Genomic DNA, 19,911 nt, shown 5'->3' on the forward strand with positions numbered 1-19,911 from the left:
TGGCAAGAGGTGGAGTGCCCCTTAATCTGGGAATGGATAGATGCGGTTGAAGAAACATACAAAATGGAAGAACTAAAAGAGGCTATAGAAGGCAATAACATTTTACAAATCACGAAATGGAATAAATGGAGGACTTTTAAGAAATCGTGGAGTTACGCAGAAAAATTAAGGATAGATACTTAAAAGAGGCATTAGAAGAAAATTAGAAAGAACTAGAGATATAAGAGATTGTTTAAGGTGAGATAGGGGGGGAGGGGGGGGAAGGATTAGGGGGGGGATAATTATAATCACAAATACTTTGCGCCTCTTAAGCACGAGGAATGATATTAAATAAATAACATATATATACTTATATTTAAAGGAAAAAAAAAAAAAAAAAAAAAAAAAAGAGGGAGGAAAAAAGCAAACTTCCACACAAAAGAAGAGACACTTATGATGCAAAACCAATATAGAGATGCAATGGGCTGGTACGCAGAACATGAGCATATAATGCACACTATATGAGGTTGAGTCTGAAGTGGAAAAAAAAAAAAAAAAAAAAAAAAAAAAAAAAAAAAAAAAAGAAGATGCACTCACAGCAACCATGTAAATTCTGGAAAAACCGTGAACGGACGGGCAAGTCGCCGCCTCGCACACCTGTGAGACCGACGCATGAAGTCGAAAAAAAAAACAGGAAGCACCAATTGCCCTGGTCGAAAGTGCCGTGACCAGAAAGGGGGGCCCACCCCTTAAGAGCATAGGCCTGTATGATAGCCTGCCTGATCCACCGAGAAATGGTGGTCGACGAGACCGCCAGGCCCTTTTGTGGACCAGACACCGACACAAAAGAGAGTCAGATCTCCGAAATGGAGCCGTAGCAGGCTGGTACACACACGAAAGCTCGTACCACGCCTAAAGTATGAAAGGCAGAAGGATGGAAGAACAATGTCCTTATACCGGCGAAAGGCCGAAACCACCTTCGGAAGAAGGGAAGGTCGCGGGCGCACCACCACCTAATCCTTAAGGAGGATCAAGCATGGCGGCTTGCAAGACAAGACCGCCAACTCAGAAACCCCTCTAACAGAGGTAAAGGCCACTAAAGGGGCCACCTTCTGAGATAGTGTCAAGAGAAAATCTCTCTGATGTTTACAAAAGGAAGGTTCCTGAAGAACCGAGAGCACCAGAGTCAAAACTCATGGGGGAAAAGATGGGCCAAGAGGGGAAAGTATATGAAAAACCCCCTGCACCCAAAAAGGGACCCACCAGATAACGGGCCGCAAAAAGGACACTGAAAGAACACAGCCAAGGCTGAAATATGCCCCCAAACGGTGCTTTAATTTTTAGATCCACACCAAGCTGTAAAAACAGCAGGACCCTGGACACTGAGTACGTCCATGGATGTCACTCCTTACCTTCGCACCAAGAGATGTAGGCCTGCCAGGTGCGACGATAGATCCTCCGGAAGAAGACTACCGTGCCCTCAGCACTGTTGAGATGACCGAGTCGGACAGACCCCGGTCACTTAAAGTTTGGCTTCCAATAGCCATGTTGAGCAAGTCAGTGACTGTACAACAGGAGGAAGTATGGGACCTCGAGACAGAGGAACCTCCCGCCCTGGCAACCGCCAGGGTACTACCTCCACTACCAGGCGCCCGATATCGGCGTACCAAGGACGTCGAGGTCAATCTGGAGCGATTAGAATCATCGGGCGCTCCTCAGCCTCCACTCTGGGGAGCAGCCGAGGAAGCAACTACAATGGAGGAACGGCAAAAAAGTTGCCGATACAGACCCCACAGGGCCACCAGCGCGACTGACGCGTCTGTACCAGATCACTAGACCTGGCCACTAACTTCGAAACCCTTGCTGTGGAGATCCATGCCCTGTGAGGCTCACCTCCTGCAAGGGAGCCAAAACACCCCAAGCACAAAGACCAGTCGCCCTGGTCCAGCATCTGGCGACTCCAGTAGTCCGCCTGCCGGTATACCTGATGGTAGACCAAAGCCACGGCCGTGGCGTTGTCCAGCTGAAACCAGATCGGACGATCTCGACCACGAGGGGAAGCACGAGAAGATCGCCTAAAATAGTAGGACAATGAACGGTATTCCCAGGCGGTCTCCCACCCAGGCACTAGCCAGGTCCGACCCTGTGTAGCTACCGAGACCAGACGAGAGCGGGCACATTCAGGGAGGTGTGGCCGTAGGTCTACACAAGTCCAGCGACTCAGGGCCGACTGGACCCCCCAGGTGCCCCCACAACCCGTGAGGCTGGCATCAGTTGTAAACACCGACCACTGGAAGGAAGAAACAACTTCCCGGATCGAAGAGTCAGAGATCTCCGTCACCAACTCAGAGAGATTCTGACTAGGTGGCGCACCGGAATCTGATTATTTCAGAGACAAGAGATTTTTACCACCTAGACAGTATTTCCCCTGGAAAACCCGAGTGTGAAACTGGGCATACAGTACCGCCTCAAAGGAGGCTACCCACAGGCCCCGGACCAGCAGATGCCCGGAGAGAAGACGATTGCGTGATGCCAATAGCTTCACTGCAGACTGAAGAGTCTGCAATTTCTCCAGGGGAAGAAGGATCTTTGCCACGAGGAGTCCGGATCAACCCTAACGCTGAGACGGAACCTAGCATGCCTAGGATTTGAACCCTGGGTCGCACACATGGAAGGCGGGCTTGCTGCCACTGAGCTACACCTTCTGGCCTAAACGTTTAACACCCACCCGAATCTTCAGAGGGTCTGAATGGGAATAACACATCCCACTAGGTCTGAGACAGAAGCTTCTCTCAGAAGAAAGTCGTCCAAGTAGCCAATGAGGCAAAGCCTCGCTGTCCCAACAAAGTTAGGATAAGTGCGAGCTCCTAGCTGAAAACCCATGGTGCTGACGCCAGATCAAAAGGGAGGGCCACAGGCTGACAGAGACCCTCTCTCATCAAGAAGCACAGAAAAAACACTGTGACATGCGCAAAACGGGACATGCATGTATGCGTCCCTGATGTCCGAGGACGCCAGGGACGTCCCCCGGATGGAGCGCAGCTACCACCGAACAAATGGATTCCATGCGGAACTACCCGATGTTCACAAAGGTATTCAGGGCCTGAGGCCCATAGAAAACCCCAAATTTCGCGTTCTGCAGGAAAGCAAGTCCCACACTGCCCAAGGCAGACTGACGGGCCGGGAGAGCAAGACACGAGGAAAGAACTTTGTTCTGTGGATAGGAGGAAACCCTATCTAGTACTCCAAAGAGACCACCTCGCAGACCCACTGGTCGGAGAGCAGGGAGGTTTCACCGAATTGTGAACCTGCAAGCCACCCCTCCCACCTAGAGACAGGGAGGGAAGGCTACATACATTGGCAGGATTTGGGTGCCGGCGTGATCGGCTTACGCACCCAGGGACGGATTAGTCCCACAGCTTGGCCTTTGATGGCCTGGGAGGGTTACCCATAAATAATACACACACATAGTGGCAGATTCAGAAAGATCTGCGTAATTTTCGGCGGGTGTAGTGCACCTCATATGCGCTACGCCACCGTAACTTAGAAAAGCGAGTACTGTATTCAGAAAGAACTTGCGCTCTAAGTTACGGCGGCGTAGTGTAAATGCGCCGGCGTAAGCCCGCCTAATTCAAATTATCAAGGCAGTGGGCGTGTTGTATTACAATGAGCCATGACCTCATGTAAATGAGGGGCCGAACGAACGGCGCATGCGCGCGCATGCTCAGAGTCACGTCGCAAATACTCCCTAAGATACATTGGCTCAATGCTTTGTCGACGTGAATGTAACATATGCCCAGTCCCATTCACGTACGACTTACGCAAACGACGTAAAATACGACGCTGTTCCGACGTTTCAGACATCCATACTTTAACATGACTTACCCCTGCTTTATGAGGGGTAAACTTACGCCGGACCGACGCCTTACGTAAACGGCGTAGCTAAATCCGACAGGCGCAAGTACGTTTCTGAATCAGCGTATCTAGCTAATTTGCATATTCTACGTGAAAATCTACGGAAGCGCCCCTAGCGGGCAGCGTAAATATGCACCCAAGATACGACGGGTTAAGAGACTTACGTCAGTCGTATCTTGGACAAATTCTGGCGTATCTGATTCTTTGAATCAGGCGCATAGATACGACGCCTCACATTCGGACTTACGAAGGCGTATCTGGAGATACGCCGTCGTAAATCCTTTGTGAATCCGGGCCATAGTGTGTATGTATATTATGTAGGTGTATGCACACATGCCTTTGGAGGAAACCGGGGTACCCGGAGGAAACCCACGCAGACACAGGGATCGACAATGCAAGCTCCAGGCAGATTGGCGTCAGTGTCCGGATTCGAACCAATGACCCTCTTGATGCCAAGTAATGGAGTTAACTGCCACACCTCCGGGTGCATAAAACTATCCTGAAACAGATATCAAGGGCGCAGCATTCAATGAAGCATCACAGACCTATATGAGGCACTGGACCAGCTGGTCCGCTAGCCTAATAACTTCGGGAGAGAGTCTGTGCTCCTCCACTGTCTGGTGCAAAATGCTCACACCGTGAGTGACTGAGACCCCAGAGTGAGTGAGTGAAAAACGTATAGAGCGCAACAACTTGCGAACTGAATCGCCTCTGGGCGCTGTTTCCATTCCTTCTATAAGGAAATCCTTTACCTCAGAAGAGATGAGTTTTAATCATTCTCCTGAAGGTCAAGTGGTCCGACTCCAGTCGGATGGTGGTTGGTAGTGCATTCCACAGTCGAGGTCCTTGGACAGCAAATCTCCGATCTCCTTTGGATTTGTATCTTGCCTTGGGAATTTCCAGTAGGTTTTGATTTGTTGATCGCAGAATGCGATTTGGGTTATGGGTTTTTATTTTTTCGCATAGATATTGGGGAGCGTTTCCTTGAATACACTTGTGTGTTAGGCAGAGTGCCTTAAAAGTGATTCTGTCTTTCACCGGTAACCAGTGAAGAGATCTAAGCGAAAAGGAGATCGACTCCCATGTTTTTTTTCCAGTCACTAATCGAGCGGCCGTATTTTGAACAACTAGCAGACGAGTGATTTGGTATTTGGGAAGTCCTAAATAAACGGCATTAGCGTAGTCCAGTCTGGAATTGATGATTGTTCCCACAACGACTGCAATGTCCTCTTTCGGGATAAAGGGGGTAAGTCGGCGTAGTAGGCGCAGCAGATGATGGGATCCGCTGACTACTGACCCTATTTGTGCATCCATAGTCATGTAGGAGTCGAAGGTGACTCCGAGACTTTTGACTTTGGTGCTAGGGGAGATATTTTTACCCAGAATGGGTGGTGGGGTCCAAGTTAGGGTGGAGTGACTTTTCCGGTTTGCGTGAAACAGGAGAAGCTCTGTTTTTGAACCATTAAGTTTAAGATAACTGGATGTCATCCAGTTATCTATTAGAGTGAGGGATCTCTCTAATCCAAGAGAATGATCCTTTTCGTTGCTGACGCGGAGATATAGTTGAGTGTCGTCTGCATAGGAATGGTAAAGTAGCTTCTGGTTCCTGATGATTTCAAAGAGAGGACGAAGATAGATATTGAACAGTACCAGTGATAAGGGAGATCCCTGAGGGACTCCACATGATACCGTATGCTTTCCTGATATGAAAGATCCCAATTTCACTGTTTGTGATCGGTTTTCCAAGAAGGAGGAAAACCATGATAAATCTGCTTCTGCGACTTTGGCTACTTCAGCTAGCCTAGTGAGTAGTAGTCCATGGTCTACCGTGTCAAAGGCCGCACTAAGGTCCAACAGGATCAGGAGAGAGGATTCTCCTTCATCTGCGGCCTCTAGTAGTGGCCACAATAGGCCGCAAGTCAGACCCCAGCATGGTAAACATGAAACGGGTCAGTACTTCGGATCTTCTATCAGTCAGATCCATACAAGCCGGGGTTCCCGCAATAGGGAGAGTGGTCACCTATACATGACACCCGGAGGGTCCACCACCGTAGAAGAAGCCCACCTTTTGAAAAGGCTGTCCTCAAAGGGGCACTGAACCGCCCGGCGGTGAGGGACTATAAAAGCCCTAAGTGGCTTTTCTCAGTCCGCATCTTAGAAATTATCAAAGAAGGGCACAGAAGGAAAAAACCTACACAGAGCGGTCTGATTTGTGTGATCCAAAAAAGACCGAGCCCTCGGCGGAAACCCAGCTGCACTACCCAGCTTAAAAGAGTCCCTTGCAGCAGTGAGAAGCGCACCCATAAATGCCTTATCCTGCTTTTTTTTTTTTTTACTACCCAGGTACCTGGTCCATGGCTCCATAACAGAGCATTTCCCAGGGGATAACGGGGAAGGGGGTACTCTTTTACCGGCCGTCCGCAGACAACCCCCACCCTGGCACAAACATGTCCAGGACTAACAATAAAACCTCTGTGGGAATCCCAGGTGCTAACACCTGCTGCCACCACCAGCATGTTGGGGAAGGACCCAGATACTGACTCCAAATATTAATAATATTTACATATAGCTAGATTCAGAAAGAGTTAGGCCGGCGTATCAGTAGATACGCCGACCTAACTCGAAATCTGCGCCGACCTAAGTTTAAGTGTATTCTCAAACTGAGATACACTTAAACCTATCTTAGATACGACGGCTTGCGCCGTCGTATCTTAGGGTGCAATATTTAGGCTGGCCGCTAGGTGGCGCTTCCATTGCGTTCGGCGTAGAATATGTAAATGACTAGATACGCCTATTCACGAACGTACGTGCGACCGTCGCAGTAAAGATACGCCGTTTACGTAAGGCATTTTCAGGCATAAAGTTATTCCATCAAATAGCTGGACTAGTAATGTTAAGTATGGCCGTCGTTCCCGCGTTGAAATTTGTAAATTTTACGTCGTTTGCGTAAGTCGTCCGTGAATAGGGCTGGACGTCATTTACGTCCACGTCAAAACCAATACGTCCTTGCGGCGTACTTTGCCGCAATGCACACTGGGATATGTACACGGACGGCGCATACGCCGTTCGTAAAAAAAACGTCAATCACGTCAGTTCACCCCCCATTAACATAAAACACGCCCCCTCAGCCTAATTTGAATTAGGCGCGCTTACGCCGACCCCATTTACGCTACGCCGCCGTAACTTAGCAGGCAAGTACTTTGTGAATACAGTACTTGCCTAGCTAACTTACGGCAGCGTAGTGTAAATACGATACGCTACGCCGCCGCAAAGATGCGGCAATGTACCTGAATCCAGCTAATAGTGTGTATGCATAATATGGAGGTGTATGCACACCTGTCCTTACAAATAAACAGAAGCTCCTAGAGCCCTATTCAGGGCATCTCACCCACTTGCTGCGCTGACCAGGGGTACCCAGCGGACTCACCTCAGGAGGAGACTGCCCAGCGCTGCCGTCCGCTCTCAGCACACGGTGTGTGAGAGGAAAAAAAACATGAGGTAACTGTGTGGCATCTGCAGGGACCTGTGTGCCGTATACAGCACTAGGGGTCAGGACTACTCCAAGATGGCCGCCGAGCGTTTAGAACGCGGCCACAAGAAAATGGCCGACCGCAATGTAAGCTGCGCCATAGCGTGGCTACGAAAAATGGCTGCCAATGGGAGTTTTCAATGTAATTAAAAAAACTCCCAAAAAATGGTGCCAGCACCGGCCAAATGGCGGCAAAATGCAGCGTTTAAACAGGAAAAGCCTCCTAGGCCTTTTTAACAGTGAAAAAACCCTCACAGGAAAGCCACATACAAAAAAACACAGGCCAGATAACACAGTCCCCTCAGGAAAGCCCCCCCCCCCCCCCCGAAAGCGGAAATGTTAGCAATGCAGCAAGGGAAAAGGAGCAGGGAAGGGAGAGGACCCCCGAACCCCAGGAATGCCCAGCCGTATCAACCCACCGAAGCGGGAGGGACTGTACTTAACCGTCCGAGCAAGGACTCGCTGACGCATTCCTGACAGAACTACAACCGCAATGGAGGTAGCTGTCAGGCCGGTCCACTGTGAGTGAAACAACACCACAGCCCAGTCATATGTGGACCTCGGAGCAAAGCTCACTGGCCACCCCAGGAGTCATGGGGTATGGCGTGGCAGACCCAGCCTCTGTGCAAAGGTGTGCCCACGCTTGCTGGTCGGACTGAGTACACTACAAGGATCTATATTATCCAGCCTGTCTCTCAGCCGACAGTTGAAATAAGATTCTTAAAGAAAAAGTAAAATAAAATACAATTTCTCCTCAGGGCACTGGGCCCAAAGGGAGCCATACGTCCTTCTCCTTGCTAGGCAGAACGAAACTGAGGCTGCATGCTGCAGTGAGGAGGGTTATGTCTGGAGGGACCGCCCCCTGGGCGGGGCTGTTCAACTCTGTAAATGTAACATGTATTAATTATCTAACATGTTTCTGCCTAGTCCTCTCCTGTAAACAGGGAACATAGCCCACTGTGTCCGTCCATCGAGGATAAGAGAAATGTAATTTTTCACATCGCGAAAAACGGTCGTGTGTATGCGGCATCAGTGTGTGAAGTTTGGCAGTTGTACGTACACTCGTGTAAACAATTATCTACCAAAGTAGAATTTTTTAAGATACTTAAACTGAATAAATTATTTTCTTAACATAGCGAAAAGCAAATAAATGTGATAGTGTAAAGGCCCATACACACGGTCTGACTTTTTGACAAGAAACTTCAAAATTAGCAGGTTTTCAAAAATATGTGACCGTGTGTACGCTCCATCGGTCAAACTTTTCCGTTTTTCAGCAGACAAAAGTTTGCTCTGCAAACGGACAAACTTTTCGGCAACAAAAGTCCTACGGTGCAAAGTCCTATTGTGTGTACAGAAGTCCATCGGACTTTAGTCCACAGTACAAGCACGCATGCTCAGAACCAATGTTAAAATCAACCAACAATAGCAGAAGTTGACCAAAAGGGTGGCAGAAAAGAGCTGAAAAACCACGTGATTTTGGGAGTTTGTTGAAAAAGTCCTGCCGTGTGTATGCATACCAAGTTCACGGCCAACGACCTTCAAACAAAAATCCATGGAAAAGTTTGTTTGAAGTCCGATCGTGTGTATGAGGCTTAAGAAAGTTCTGCAGTAGAAAATGTACACTTATGTTTGATAAAGTTTTCTATGGGCATGTTTCATAACACTTATTATTGGTGTTAAGAGATATATTAGTTGCTTTATCCACTATGTATGACCACTATAGAAATTTTTGATACTTAGGCCCCGTACTCACGACCAAACATGTCTGCTGAAACTGGTCCGCAGACCAGTTTCAGCAGACATGTTTGGCCGTGTGTTGGCCCGAGCGGACCATTTTGGGACGGATCGGACAGGTTTCCAGCGGACAACTGTTTCCCGTACTTGTTTTAAAACAGTCCGCTGGAAACCTGTCCGCCCGGACATGTACGGTCGTCTGTACAGACCTACCGTACATGTCCTGCCGCCCGCATCCCTCGCATGCGTCGAATGACTTCGACGCATGCGTGGAAGCATTTTTAAGGCGGCCCGCCCACGTCGCCGCGTCATTGTCGCGGCGACACCGCGTCATCGACGCGGCGACACCGCGGACACGCCCCGCGTAATGTTTACGCGCGGGCTTCTGTTCGATGGTGTGTATAGCCATCGAACAGAAGTCCCCGGGCAGTCCCCGGCCAGACATGTCCGATGGAAACGGTCTGCAGACCGTTTTCATCGGACATGTCCTGCCGTGAGTACTCGGCCTCAGGGATTGAATTATAGGCAAATAGGTTGTTCACTTGACAAGGTAATTTTCTCTTAGCTTAGTGAACGACGTGAAGCTCTGCTGACATGCTATGCAAGCAAAAACACAGATTTTTTTTTAAAATTACTTTGCACACTGGAACGAGTAATTTTTGAAAAGTGAATTCTCTTACAAAATGAACAGCCTATTTGCCCTTGGTAAACCAACCCCTAATGCTGCATACACACCATCACTTTATGTGATGAAAAAAAACGACATTTTCTGTGAAGTAAAAAACAACGTTTTTGAAACTTCAATTTTCAAAGACGAAGTTGCCTACACACCATCGTTTTTTCACAATGCTCTAGGAAAGCGAGGTTACGTTCACCACGTTCACCACGTTTTTCCATTGAAGCTCGCTTCATAACTAGCTTCTGGGCATGCGCGGGTGTAAAAACGTCGTTTTTTGCTACACACGGTCAATTTCTGTGAAGTAAAAAACGACGTTTTGAAAAACGACACATAAAATTGAAGCATGCTTCAATTTTTGTTTGCTTTTTTACAAGACATAAAACAACGTTTTCCCCCACACACGGTCATTTTTTTTTCATCACATAAAGTGATGGTGTGTACGCGGCATAAGACTTAAACCATATGTTATTCAATGGGGAAAACATGCAGCAGGGTTACAATAATTTCTAATCATATATTTGTTTTATCTCTATACAATTGTAAAACAACTAGAGAAATTCTTTATACTAAGAAAACAAGTGTTTAGCTCACCTGCAGTGGGACGGCTTTTCCGGATATAGTCATTCAGCTGCCTCAGGGAATCAAAGAAGTAATCTTGCTCGTTCATACTGATAACCTGCATCAAACAATTATAACTTAAAAGTAGAGTTGGGCCGAACACCCCCCAGTTTGGCTTGCGACAGAACTCTCAAACATTGCAAAAGTTCGGACCCAAACCGTGAACTCTATTAAAGTCGATGGGACCCGGAAACTGCCCTAGGGTAAGGGGGCCTGGGTACTGCCCTGGGGGACATGTAAATACCTTTTTTTAATAAAGAAGGGATTTTGATGATTCTTAAAGTGAAAAAAAAAACATTCTTTTAAATATTGTGCCTGGGGGTCCTCTTAGTCTGCCTGTAAAGTGGTGCATCTGTACGGTATATAGAATCTGCTGCAGCAAAACTGACATTTATAAGGAAAAAGAATTGACATTTAAATAGATTTTTTACTGCAAGCTTTCTTTATTTTGTAAACAACGGCTTGGGGAGCCAGTCTGTATGATGAGGCCACAATTTAGCGCACTCAGAACAAGCCTTATGTGAAGCCAAATTATAGTACAAAATTTTTTTATAGATAAAGTCTAGTGTCTAATTTTTCAGACTTTAAATAGAAGTAACAGGTGCAGAAAAAAAGGGCTTTGTGTGTTGGTGTGTCACCCTTGATGAAAACAGGAATTGGCATTGCTGTAAAAAGTTGAAATTTTATGCCCCGGTCAAACAGTTGTGGAAAAATTGGTCTTTGGGTGTTGGTGGTGTCTTCACACCATAACCCTATAGAGGCACTCTTGATGAAAGCAAAAAATTAAGTTATATGCATCTGTCAAAGGAGAAATACAGCCAATGCTCGTTTGACTGTACTCCTCCTATGGATCACAGGAGCGCAGTTCGTTTTGCACTCCTGCGACCCGTTTTTCAGCAGAGAAATGGCTGAGTGCACTCTCGGATAATGTCACAGAAGTCGGTCCAGGCTCCGCGTCATCGCGACCACGGAGTCAGGATCCACCGGATCCCTGGAAAGACACCCAGCTCAGCCTCTCAGCAAGCCACTGAGAGCCTGAGCTGGTCGACCTCTCCCTTACAGCCCAGTACTCCGGTGAGCGAAGAGGGGGTAGAGCAGACAGCTGTGACTGACAGTCATCAGCTCTCTGATCATGGAGCTCTGAGAACCGAGCAATCGGCGGTGTTCAATTGCTCAGTTCTCAGTGTAGAGGCTCCGAGGGACAGATGCAGCATCAGACCAATGCTGCATCCACTTAGGTAAGTATAAATAAAATAAAAAAACAGAAACCCATATGTCTTTTTTAGTTATGCCCAATAAACCCATACCAAAAAGTTACTTCAAGATAAAATCAACACCTACAAAGCTAGGCAGCCTAGACAGTCTGCAGAGTGTACAGATCCCAAAAACACTTAATCAGCGATATCGGCATCAGCATCAGGGGCTTGATAGCTGCTGCCAATCCAGGACTGATTAATTTTGACAAATGTCAGCCAGTCAATGGAGTCAGTGGACAGACACGCTCTTTTATCTGTCACAAAACCTCCAGCAGCACTGAATGCCCTTTTGAAAAGAACACTCAATTTCATAGTTCTGGCCAGTAGTCTATTCTCATGACGCAGTAACCCAGTGGATTGTTTACTGACAAGCTTTCCAAGTCTGTTTTTGCCCCTAGATAATCTTCTAGCATACGATGCAGATGCTGCTGATGGGATGTTGAAGCTGACAGTCCTGGGCACCGAGGACTACATTTGCAACACTTAGGTAGCCCCCTTTCCACCACTTCTCCTTTGACCAACAGAAACCTCAAAACTACGTTTTCCATGAGACTGCAAGCTACCAGAGTCTAAAAAGGTGGTACATAAACTTTTCTTTAAGGTGTCCTGAAGATATTTCATGTTGTACTCCCTCTGCGAGGGCAGGATGAGTTTCAAGACTTTCCCCTTGTAACGGTGGTCAATGAGGGTTGCAAAACAATAAAGATCCTTCTCCTTGATGCCACAAGTTCTCAAGTCCTTTTTGCTGGCTTTGAAAAATAAAGGAGCCCATGCACCGCAACTTTGCTGAGGCATGAGAAGTTCTCGGGTCACTGAGGATTGCAGTATCTAGAACTGCCTCCTCCTAGGCACGTACTACTCCTAGGGTTTCTTGGGACTGAAAACCATCTGTTAAGGTTTGACATATGTCTTCATATGCTTCAGTGCCTCCAAAACTACCTGAATCCTCCTCCCTCTCCTCTTGTATGTTTTGTGGTGTCCCAAGAATGGTTTCTGCATAAAGCAGGCCTTGAAAGGAAAGGAAGTCCTCCTCTTCTTCCCGCTGCTCTTCCCTGTCCATAATGCCACACAAAGTAAGCTCCAGAAGGAACATAAGAGAAATTGTGTCACTGATGCATGCATTGTCACAGCTCACCGTTCTTGTGGCCTTCTCAAATGGTGACAGCATAGTGCATGCATATTTTATCAGCAGCCATTGGCATGGGGAAAAAAAAGTCAAGCTTCTCTAAGCCTGCCCTTTTTGCCATACCCACACAGGTACTCGTTGATGGCACTCTGCTGCATTTGCAGCCGCTCAGCATTGCCAAAATTGAGTTCCACCTGGTGGGCATGTCACAAATCAGGCAGTTCATGGGCATGTGAAATTTCCGCCATCTGTAATGGCTACAGACTCTTCTGGCCTGCCTTGGAAAATCTTGCAACCTGGGTACCTGTTTAAGAAAAGCTGCACCACCAAATTGAAGACATGTGCCAGGCAGGGTACATGAGTCAACTTTCTCTGGCGAAGGGGGCGGACAAAAGCTTAGTGCCATTGTCACACACCACCATTCCTGGCTCAAGCTGCCGTGTTGTGAACCACCTATGAGCCTGCCCCTGCAGAGCTGAAATAATCTCTGCTCGGGTGTGTCTCCTGTCCCCTAGACCAGGGGTCTCCAAACATTCTAAACAAAGGGTCGGTTTATTGTCCTTCAGATTCTAGGAGGGCCAGACTATGGCCAGCGGGAGTGGAAATTTTCCTGGCATCAGTGGCAGTAAGCATTGCCACATTTGATATTAGGGGGAGGAATAGTGCCCAGTTCTTGGTATCATATGGAGCAATAGTACCTAATTTTTGGTGTCCGTGGGAGAAATGGTTCCCCACTGTTGGTGTCAGGTGGCAGAATAGTGTCTCTTATCAGTGGGAGGAATAGTGCCCCAAGGGCCAGAAAAAAACAAGCAGAGGGCCACATCCGGCCCTCGGGCCACAGTTTGGAGACCACTGCCCCAGACAGACCAACTGAAGCACTGTATGGCAACTTTTAGCCTGGCTCCTTGAATAGCCCCTTGAATGCTTAGGTGTACTGTGGTTCATAGGACAATTCAGCAGAGGAGGACATGGAGGATAAGGAGGAGGGGTTGGAGCTGAGAGATCCTGCATCACCAGCAGCTGTATGGAGATGTGGTGGCAAAACAATCTCCAACACTGAACCCTGTCCTGCATCCTTCCTAGTTGCAAGCAGAGTTTCCCAGTGTGCTGTGAACAAAATATATTGTCCCTGACCATATTTGCTGGGCCACGTGCCAGCAGTAATGTGGACCTTGCTGCTGACTGCCTTGACCAACGAAGCCAAAACATTGCACGTGATGGTACAGAGATAAAATGGCCTTATATGCAAAGAAATAGCACCAGGTAACCTGCCGTTGTGGTACAGCACATTCTACAAGTTCACAGAAGGGGGCAGAATCCACCAGATGGAGTTGTAAAGCCAGAAATTTGGACAAGCTGGAATTTAGATGCTGGGCATGTGGGTGGCAGGGAATGTTTTTTGTTTTTAGGTGATGAGTGAGGAGGAGAAGAATTATGTCACTTGTGTGTGGCTTTCAGGTGCTGTTGCCAAGGGGCTGAGTGGTGAGAGGGTAAATGCCTTTGCAAGGATGTGGTAAAAAAATGGCTGGTGTTTTTGCCACACTTGATCTGCTTGTGATAGAGATTGCACATCAACAATCAGCTGCACATGTGATAAAAAAAACAGACATCTGAGCTGTGGGAAGTGGGCTAGGATATAACAGCTACACAATCTGATGGAACCAGAATTTTTTTTAAAAAGGGGGGCATGCAGGGGACAAAAAAACAAAAAAACATGCAGCAACCAAACCAAAAATAAAAATAAGAAAAAGGGTATACAGCACTAAATGTTATAAATCCCTTCCGGTGCTCCACAAGAGGGATTCCCCTATCAACACTGACTGTTGATGAAAGAATCAAAAATCGCACCATCTATGGCCTCATCTGAATGAGATATTCCAGTTTGGGGGTGTTGGAAAAGCTTATCAGACACTTAGGTTCTTCATAAACTGCTATTCTATGTTACAAATAAGAGGAACTTCACGAACAACCTAAGCTGATTTAACTACTTGCCGACCAGCCGCCGTCGGCTCCCCTGCATGAGAGCCCGTAGCTCTACGTCGCCTCCCTGATCCCGACGCGCGTGCCCGGCGGGTGCGATCACCACCGGGCACCCGCGATCGCTCATTACAGAGCGAGGCCCGGGAGCTGTGTGTGTAAACACACAGCTCCCGGTCCTGTCAGGGGGAGAAATGCCTGTATGAACAGCAATTAGTCATTTCCCCTAGTGAGTCCACCCCCCCTTACATTTAGAACACACCCAGGGAACATACTTAACCTCTTTCCCGCCCCCTAGTGTTAACCCCTTCCCTGCCAGTGGCATTTTTATAGTAATCCAATGCAATTTTATAGCACTGATCGCCTTAAAAATGCCAATGGTCCCAAAAATGTGTCAAAAGTGTCCGCCATAATGTCGCAGTATTGAAAAAAAAATCGCTGATTGCCGCCATTACTAGTAAAAAAAAAATATTAATAAAAATGCCATAAAACTACCCCCTATTTTGTAAACGGTATAACTTTTGCGCAAACCAATCAATAAACGTTTATTGCGATTTTTTTTACGAAAAATATGTAGAAGAATACGTATCGGCATTAACTGAGGAAAAAAATTTTTTTTTATATATTTTTGGGGATATTTATTATTCGCAAAAAGTAAAAAATATTATTTTTTTTTCAAATTTGTCGCTCTATTTTTGTTTATAGCGCAAAAACTAAAAACCGCAGAGGTGATCAAATACCACCAAAAGAAAGCTCTATTTTTTGGGAAAAAAGGACGCCAATTTTATTTGGGAGCCACGTCGCACGATCGCGCAATTGTCAGTTAAAGCGACGCAGTGCCGAATAGCAAACCGGGGGTTAAGTGGTTAAGCAGGTGGATCAATGTACAGAAACACAGTCCTTAGCCAATAAAGGAAAATTATATATACATTTTTTTCATAATCCCATTACAGATACTAGGTTCCTCTCTGCCCTCAGGCCCCATAGCAGCCACATAGGTTGCTTAGGCTGTAGTTGTGTGTATAAAGAAGTTTTGTAAAAAAAAAATTGTACAAAAAAAAGAAAAACTCTAGAGTGAGCCTATTGTCTGCATGTTATAGACACAGTTATGAGGACTTCACCTTCTATATATGTTAACATCAATATTATGTATGAAAAAACAGTGGACAAGATTAATATTTTTTAAATTACCTTGTCTCCTATTTTTAAGAAGATGCTGAAGCCCTCCCAAGAGTTTAGCTGCAGTTTGCTGGAAATAGTCTGACAAACTTCTCTCACCTTGGTGTTAGTCCTAGCTTCAATTGTCTGGAGGAAAACAAAAGAAATTCAGGTAAACTCCACTGATCAGGAAAGCTGCCCTATGCCCTCTACACACGATCGGTTCGTCCGATAAAAACAGACCGTTTTCATCGGACGAACCGATCGTGTGTGGGGCCTATCAGATTTTTTCCCCATCGGTGAAAAAAAATATATCCTGTTTTAAAATTTTTGTATGGTTAAAAAAGCGATAGAAAAAAACAAATCGCCTGTGGGGAAATCCATTGGTCAAAAATCCACGCATGCTCAGAATCAAGTCGACGCATGCTCCGAAGCATTGAACTTAATTTTTCTCAGCACGTCGTTGTGTTTTACGTCACCGCGTTGGACACAATCTGATTTTTAACCGATGATGTGTAGGCAAGACTGATAAAAGTCAGCTTCATTGGATATCTGATGAAAAAATCCATAGGTTTGTTTTCATCAGACGAACCGATTGTGTGTACAGGGCATTACTGTACAAAAGCTGACTATACACATACACATTAGTTCAGGGGGTAAAAAAAGGCAATGACAAGCACTGAGGTATCACAGATGTGCTCAGAGGGCACTCATACCTCTTCTGTGTCATTTGGCAGGAGCACTTTGTGGAAGATCTTGGTGCTCATCTGTTGTATGGCTTCAACCTCCACCAAGTGAGGGGGGTGTTTCCTGACACCAGTTCTGTCAGACACAGAATAAACAGTTAGGACTGATCTTTATACACTAGAATATAGAGTTAAATTTAATTTTCTAACACTGTTTGAGTACAGTTATCAAACCATTTGTAAACTTCCTGCCTAAATGTCCCCTCCAGTTGATATATACAGCATGTGTAACATTACATGTGACTAAATGGATTAAACATTAAGAGTGATAGGCCTTGTTCACACAGGCATACTTAAGCATACATCCATGTGAGGGCCTCATTAGCCCACACAGAATGCACAGGTGTTCTGTGCATTCACGTGCCGCCAGTTCTATTCATGTAAATTAGGACACAGCAACTGCATGGACACAGCCACTGCTGCCAATTTGACATCTGTGTGGGTGTATGGCTCTGAAGGCAGACAATGCGAGTTCGGGGACGCGCACACGCACCCATGCAGGTCTAAAATTGGGAGCAGGGGTTGTGTCTGGGCAGCTGTTGCTTCTGAATGGATACGAATGAGACTGCCTGCATGGAACACGGTCCTCACATGGGTGTATGCTTAAGTACGCATGAATGAGATCTTATTTTAAACTGATTTTCTACAAAACCATGTGCAAATGAAAGTGGAACTTTAGTCAGAAAATAAAGTCCTGCTAGATCACTTCAGACTGGCCCCTTTTGCAGGCATAACAATGCAAAAATATACAAATAAGTGCCTATCCTGTTTAAAATACGGTAATACACTGTCCTACCCTGTTATGCACATGCTCAGTTGCTCTCTATTTTTAGGCACTTTGCCATATTTGGCCAATCTGCTGACAGCCTAAAGCTACTCTGGGGCTCTGGTCAGCCTCCAGCAAGAAGAAACAGTAACAATGCTGGAGTTTTACAGCAATTTACAGCACACACTAATTTTGGTAACCTAATTATTAATGTGTAATGTATGTTCCTTGCTAAAGAACATGATTTTTATCATGTTGTTATGGGTAAAGTTACACTTTAAATACTAAAGCCTAGGCATTGATGAGTGTCTTTACAAGTGTGTGTATTGGTAAAAAAAAAATCTATATAAAAATGAACAGATGTTACTGTAGCACTCTTTGCATCCTGGTTCTGCAGTCCTTGGCTAGTGGCTCTTTTTGACGATTCTCAGTGAATTTCTGAACATGGTTCAAGAGAACTTTGCCGGGTGGAAACAGCCCTGTACAGAGCCAAAGCAACTGCCATCCACTGGCCATGCTATAGCTGAAATTAAACACAAACTGACATTCAGCAGTTGAAAAGGTATGGTGACAGTTATGATGATATAATAAATATATAAGATCAGAATGGAAGAAATAAACTTTTAAATAGTCAAACAATTTTTTCTGCGGACAATTGCAGTAAAACAAAACCAATCATAATCGTTGTTATATGCATAGCCTTATTAATAGCATACTAAAACCATCATGGGCCCCAAGGGCCTAACCGACAGGCCCTCAAAATATATATGGTACTATTATCAGATCACAAGTTCAATTCGCTTTCTATGATACACTATATTGTCAAAAGTATTAGGACACCTGCCTTTAGTCTTAGTCTGTAGGGTTCAATATTGTTGGCCCACCCTTTGCCGCTATAACAGCTTCAACTCTTCTGGGAAGGCTGTTCACAAGGTTTAGGTGTGTCTATGGGAATGTTTGACCATTTTTTCAGAAGCGCATTTGTGAGGTCAGGCACTGATGTGGACGAGAAGGCCTGCCTCGCAGTCTCTGCTCTAATTCATCCCAAAAGGTGTTCTATCGGTTTGAGGTCAGGCCAATCAAGTTCCTCCACCCCAAACTCACTCATCCATCTCTTTATGGACCTTGCTTTGTGCACTGGTCCAAATCATTTGGTGGAGGGGGGATTATGGTGTGGGGTTGTTTTTGAGGGGTTGGGCTTGGCCCCTTAGTTCCTTCAAAAAAAGTGAACTAGGGGCACAAAGTATTGCGCCCCGGAGTCCACCCAGGTGTGTTAGAATAGCAAATTAATATTTACTTTCTATCACTGAACCGCCTCTCAGCCAATTAGGAAGCACGGGTCTGTTAACCGTCACCTGATTGGCTGAAAGGACAGGCGCTGCAATTGGACGCCTATCAGGAGAAGGGAAGGAAATGCATGGAGGACACAGCTCGCCACTGCAAGGTCCCACAGCTCGCCGTCGTCACCCGCTGCCTGACCCGCTTACCGAGGGTAAGTGCCAGGCAGACGGCGAGCGGGCAGGGGGGTCACAGTGGCAACTTTTGATGGGCACAGTAATGGCATTTTATGGGCACAGTAATGACATTTTATGGGCACAGTGGCATCATTTGATGGGGCACAGTGGCAGCATTTGATGGTACAGTGGCACCATTTGATGGGCACAGTGGCTGAAATTGATGGGCAGTGACTGTGTTTGATGGCACAATGGCTGCGTTTGATGGGCACAGTCACAGCATTTTATTGGCACAGTGGCTGCAATTGATGGGCACATTGGCGGCGTTTGATAGCACAATGGCTGCGTTTGATGGGCACAGTGGCTGCGTTCGATGGGCACAGTGGCTGTGTTTGATGGGCACAGTGGCTGCGTTTTTTTTTCAGAATTTTTCAGTTTGTTTGCACCCTCCCAAAAATTTTGAGCACCAGCCGCCACTGCTTCCCAGAAGAGTTGATGTTGTTATAGCTGCAAAGGGTGGGCCAACTCAACATTGAACCCTACGGACTAAGACTGGGATTTCAGTAAATTTAATCTGTGTGTAAAGGCAGGTGTGCCAATACTTTTGAAAACATAGTGTATAGTTAAGGCAAACACAATGATCATTTATATAGAAATAATTTTCATACTAATACAGGCTGAAGACTAAATACAGTGAACTATTAAAAAATTAACAAAGGCTGAATACAGGCGGTCCCCTAGTTACAAATTGCTGACTTACAAACGATTCCTACTTACAAACAGAGGGAGACAACAGGAAGTCGGAGGAAATCTACCCATAGGAAGGGAAATTTACTCCTGTATTGTCCCGTACACACAATCAGGCTTTTGTCCGGCCAAACTAACATCGGAATTCCGATGGAATTCCATAGAGTAAAAGAGAACATGTTCTCTATCTAAACTCTGATGGAATTCCTCTGAAAAAAGTCAGATGG

At 46.1% G+C, this 19,911-nt stretch overlaps 1 protein-coding gene across 1 annotated transcript in view; it reads right to left on the reverse strand.

Moving 5' to 3' along the window:
* Nucleotides 1-19,911, reverse strand: part of MYO7B (myosin VIIB) — a 349,736-nt gene that overhangs the window by 45,331 nt on the left and 284,494 nt on the right. Inside the window, exons 39-42 of the mRNA XM_040348869.1 lie at nt 17,851-18,006; nt 16,688-16,793; nt 16,005-16,118; nt 10,428-10,512 (exon numbers count right to left, since the gene is read on the reverse strand). Of these exons, the coding sequence (XP_040204803.1) occupies nt 10,428-10,512; nt 16,005-16,118; nt 16,688-16,793; nt 17,851-18,006 (461 nt within the window). The remainder of the gene's footprint in view (nt 1-10,427; nt 10,513-16,004; nt 16,119-16,687; nt 16,794-17,850; nt 18,007-19,911) is intronic.

The sequence above is a fragment of the Rana temporaria genome, chromosome 4, assembly GCF_905171775.1.
Source record: "Rana temporaria chromosome 4, aRanTem1.1, whole genome shotgun sequence".
NCBI lineage: Eukaryota > Metazoa > Chordata > Amphibia > Anura > Ranidae > Rana > Rana temporaria.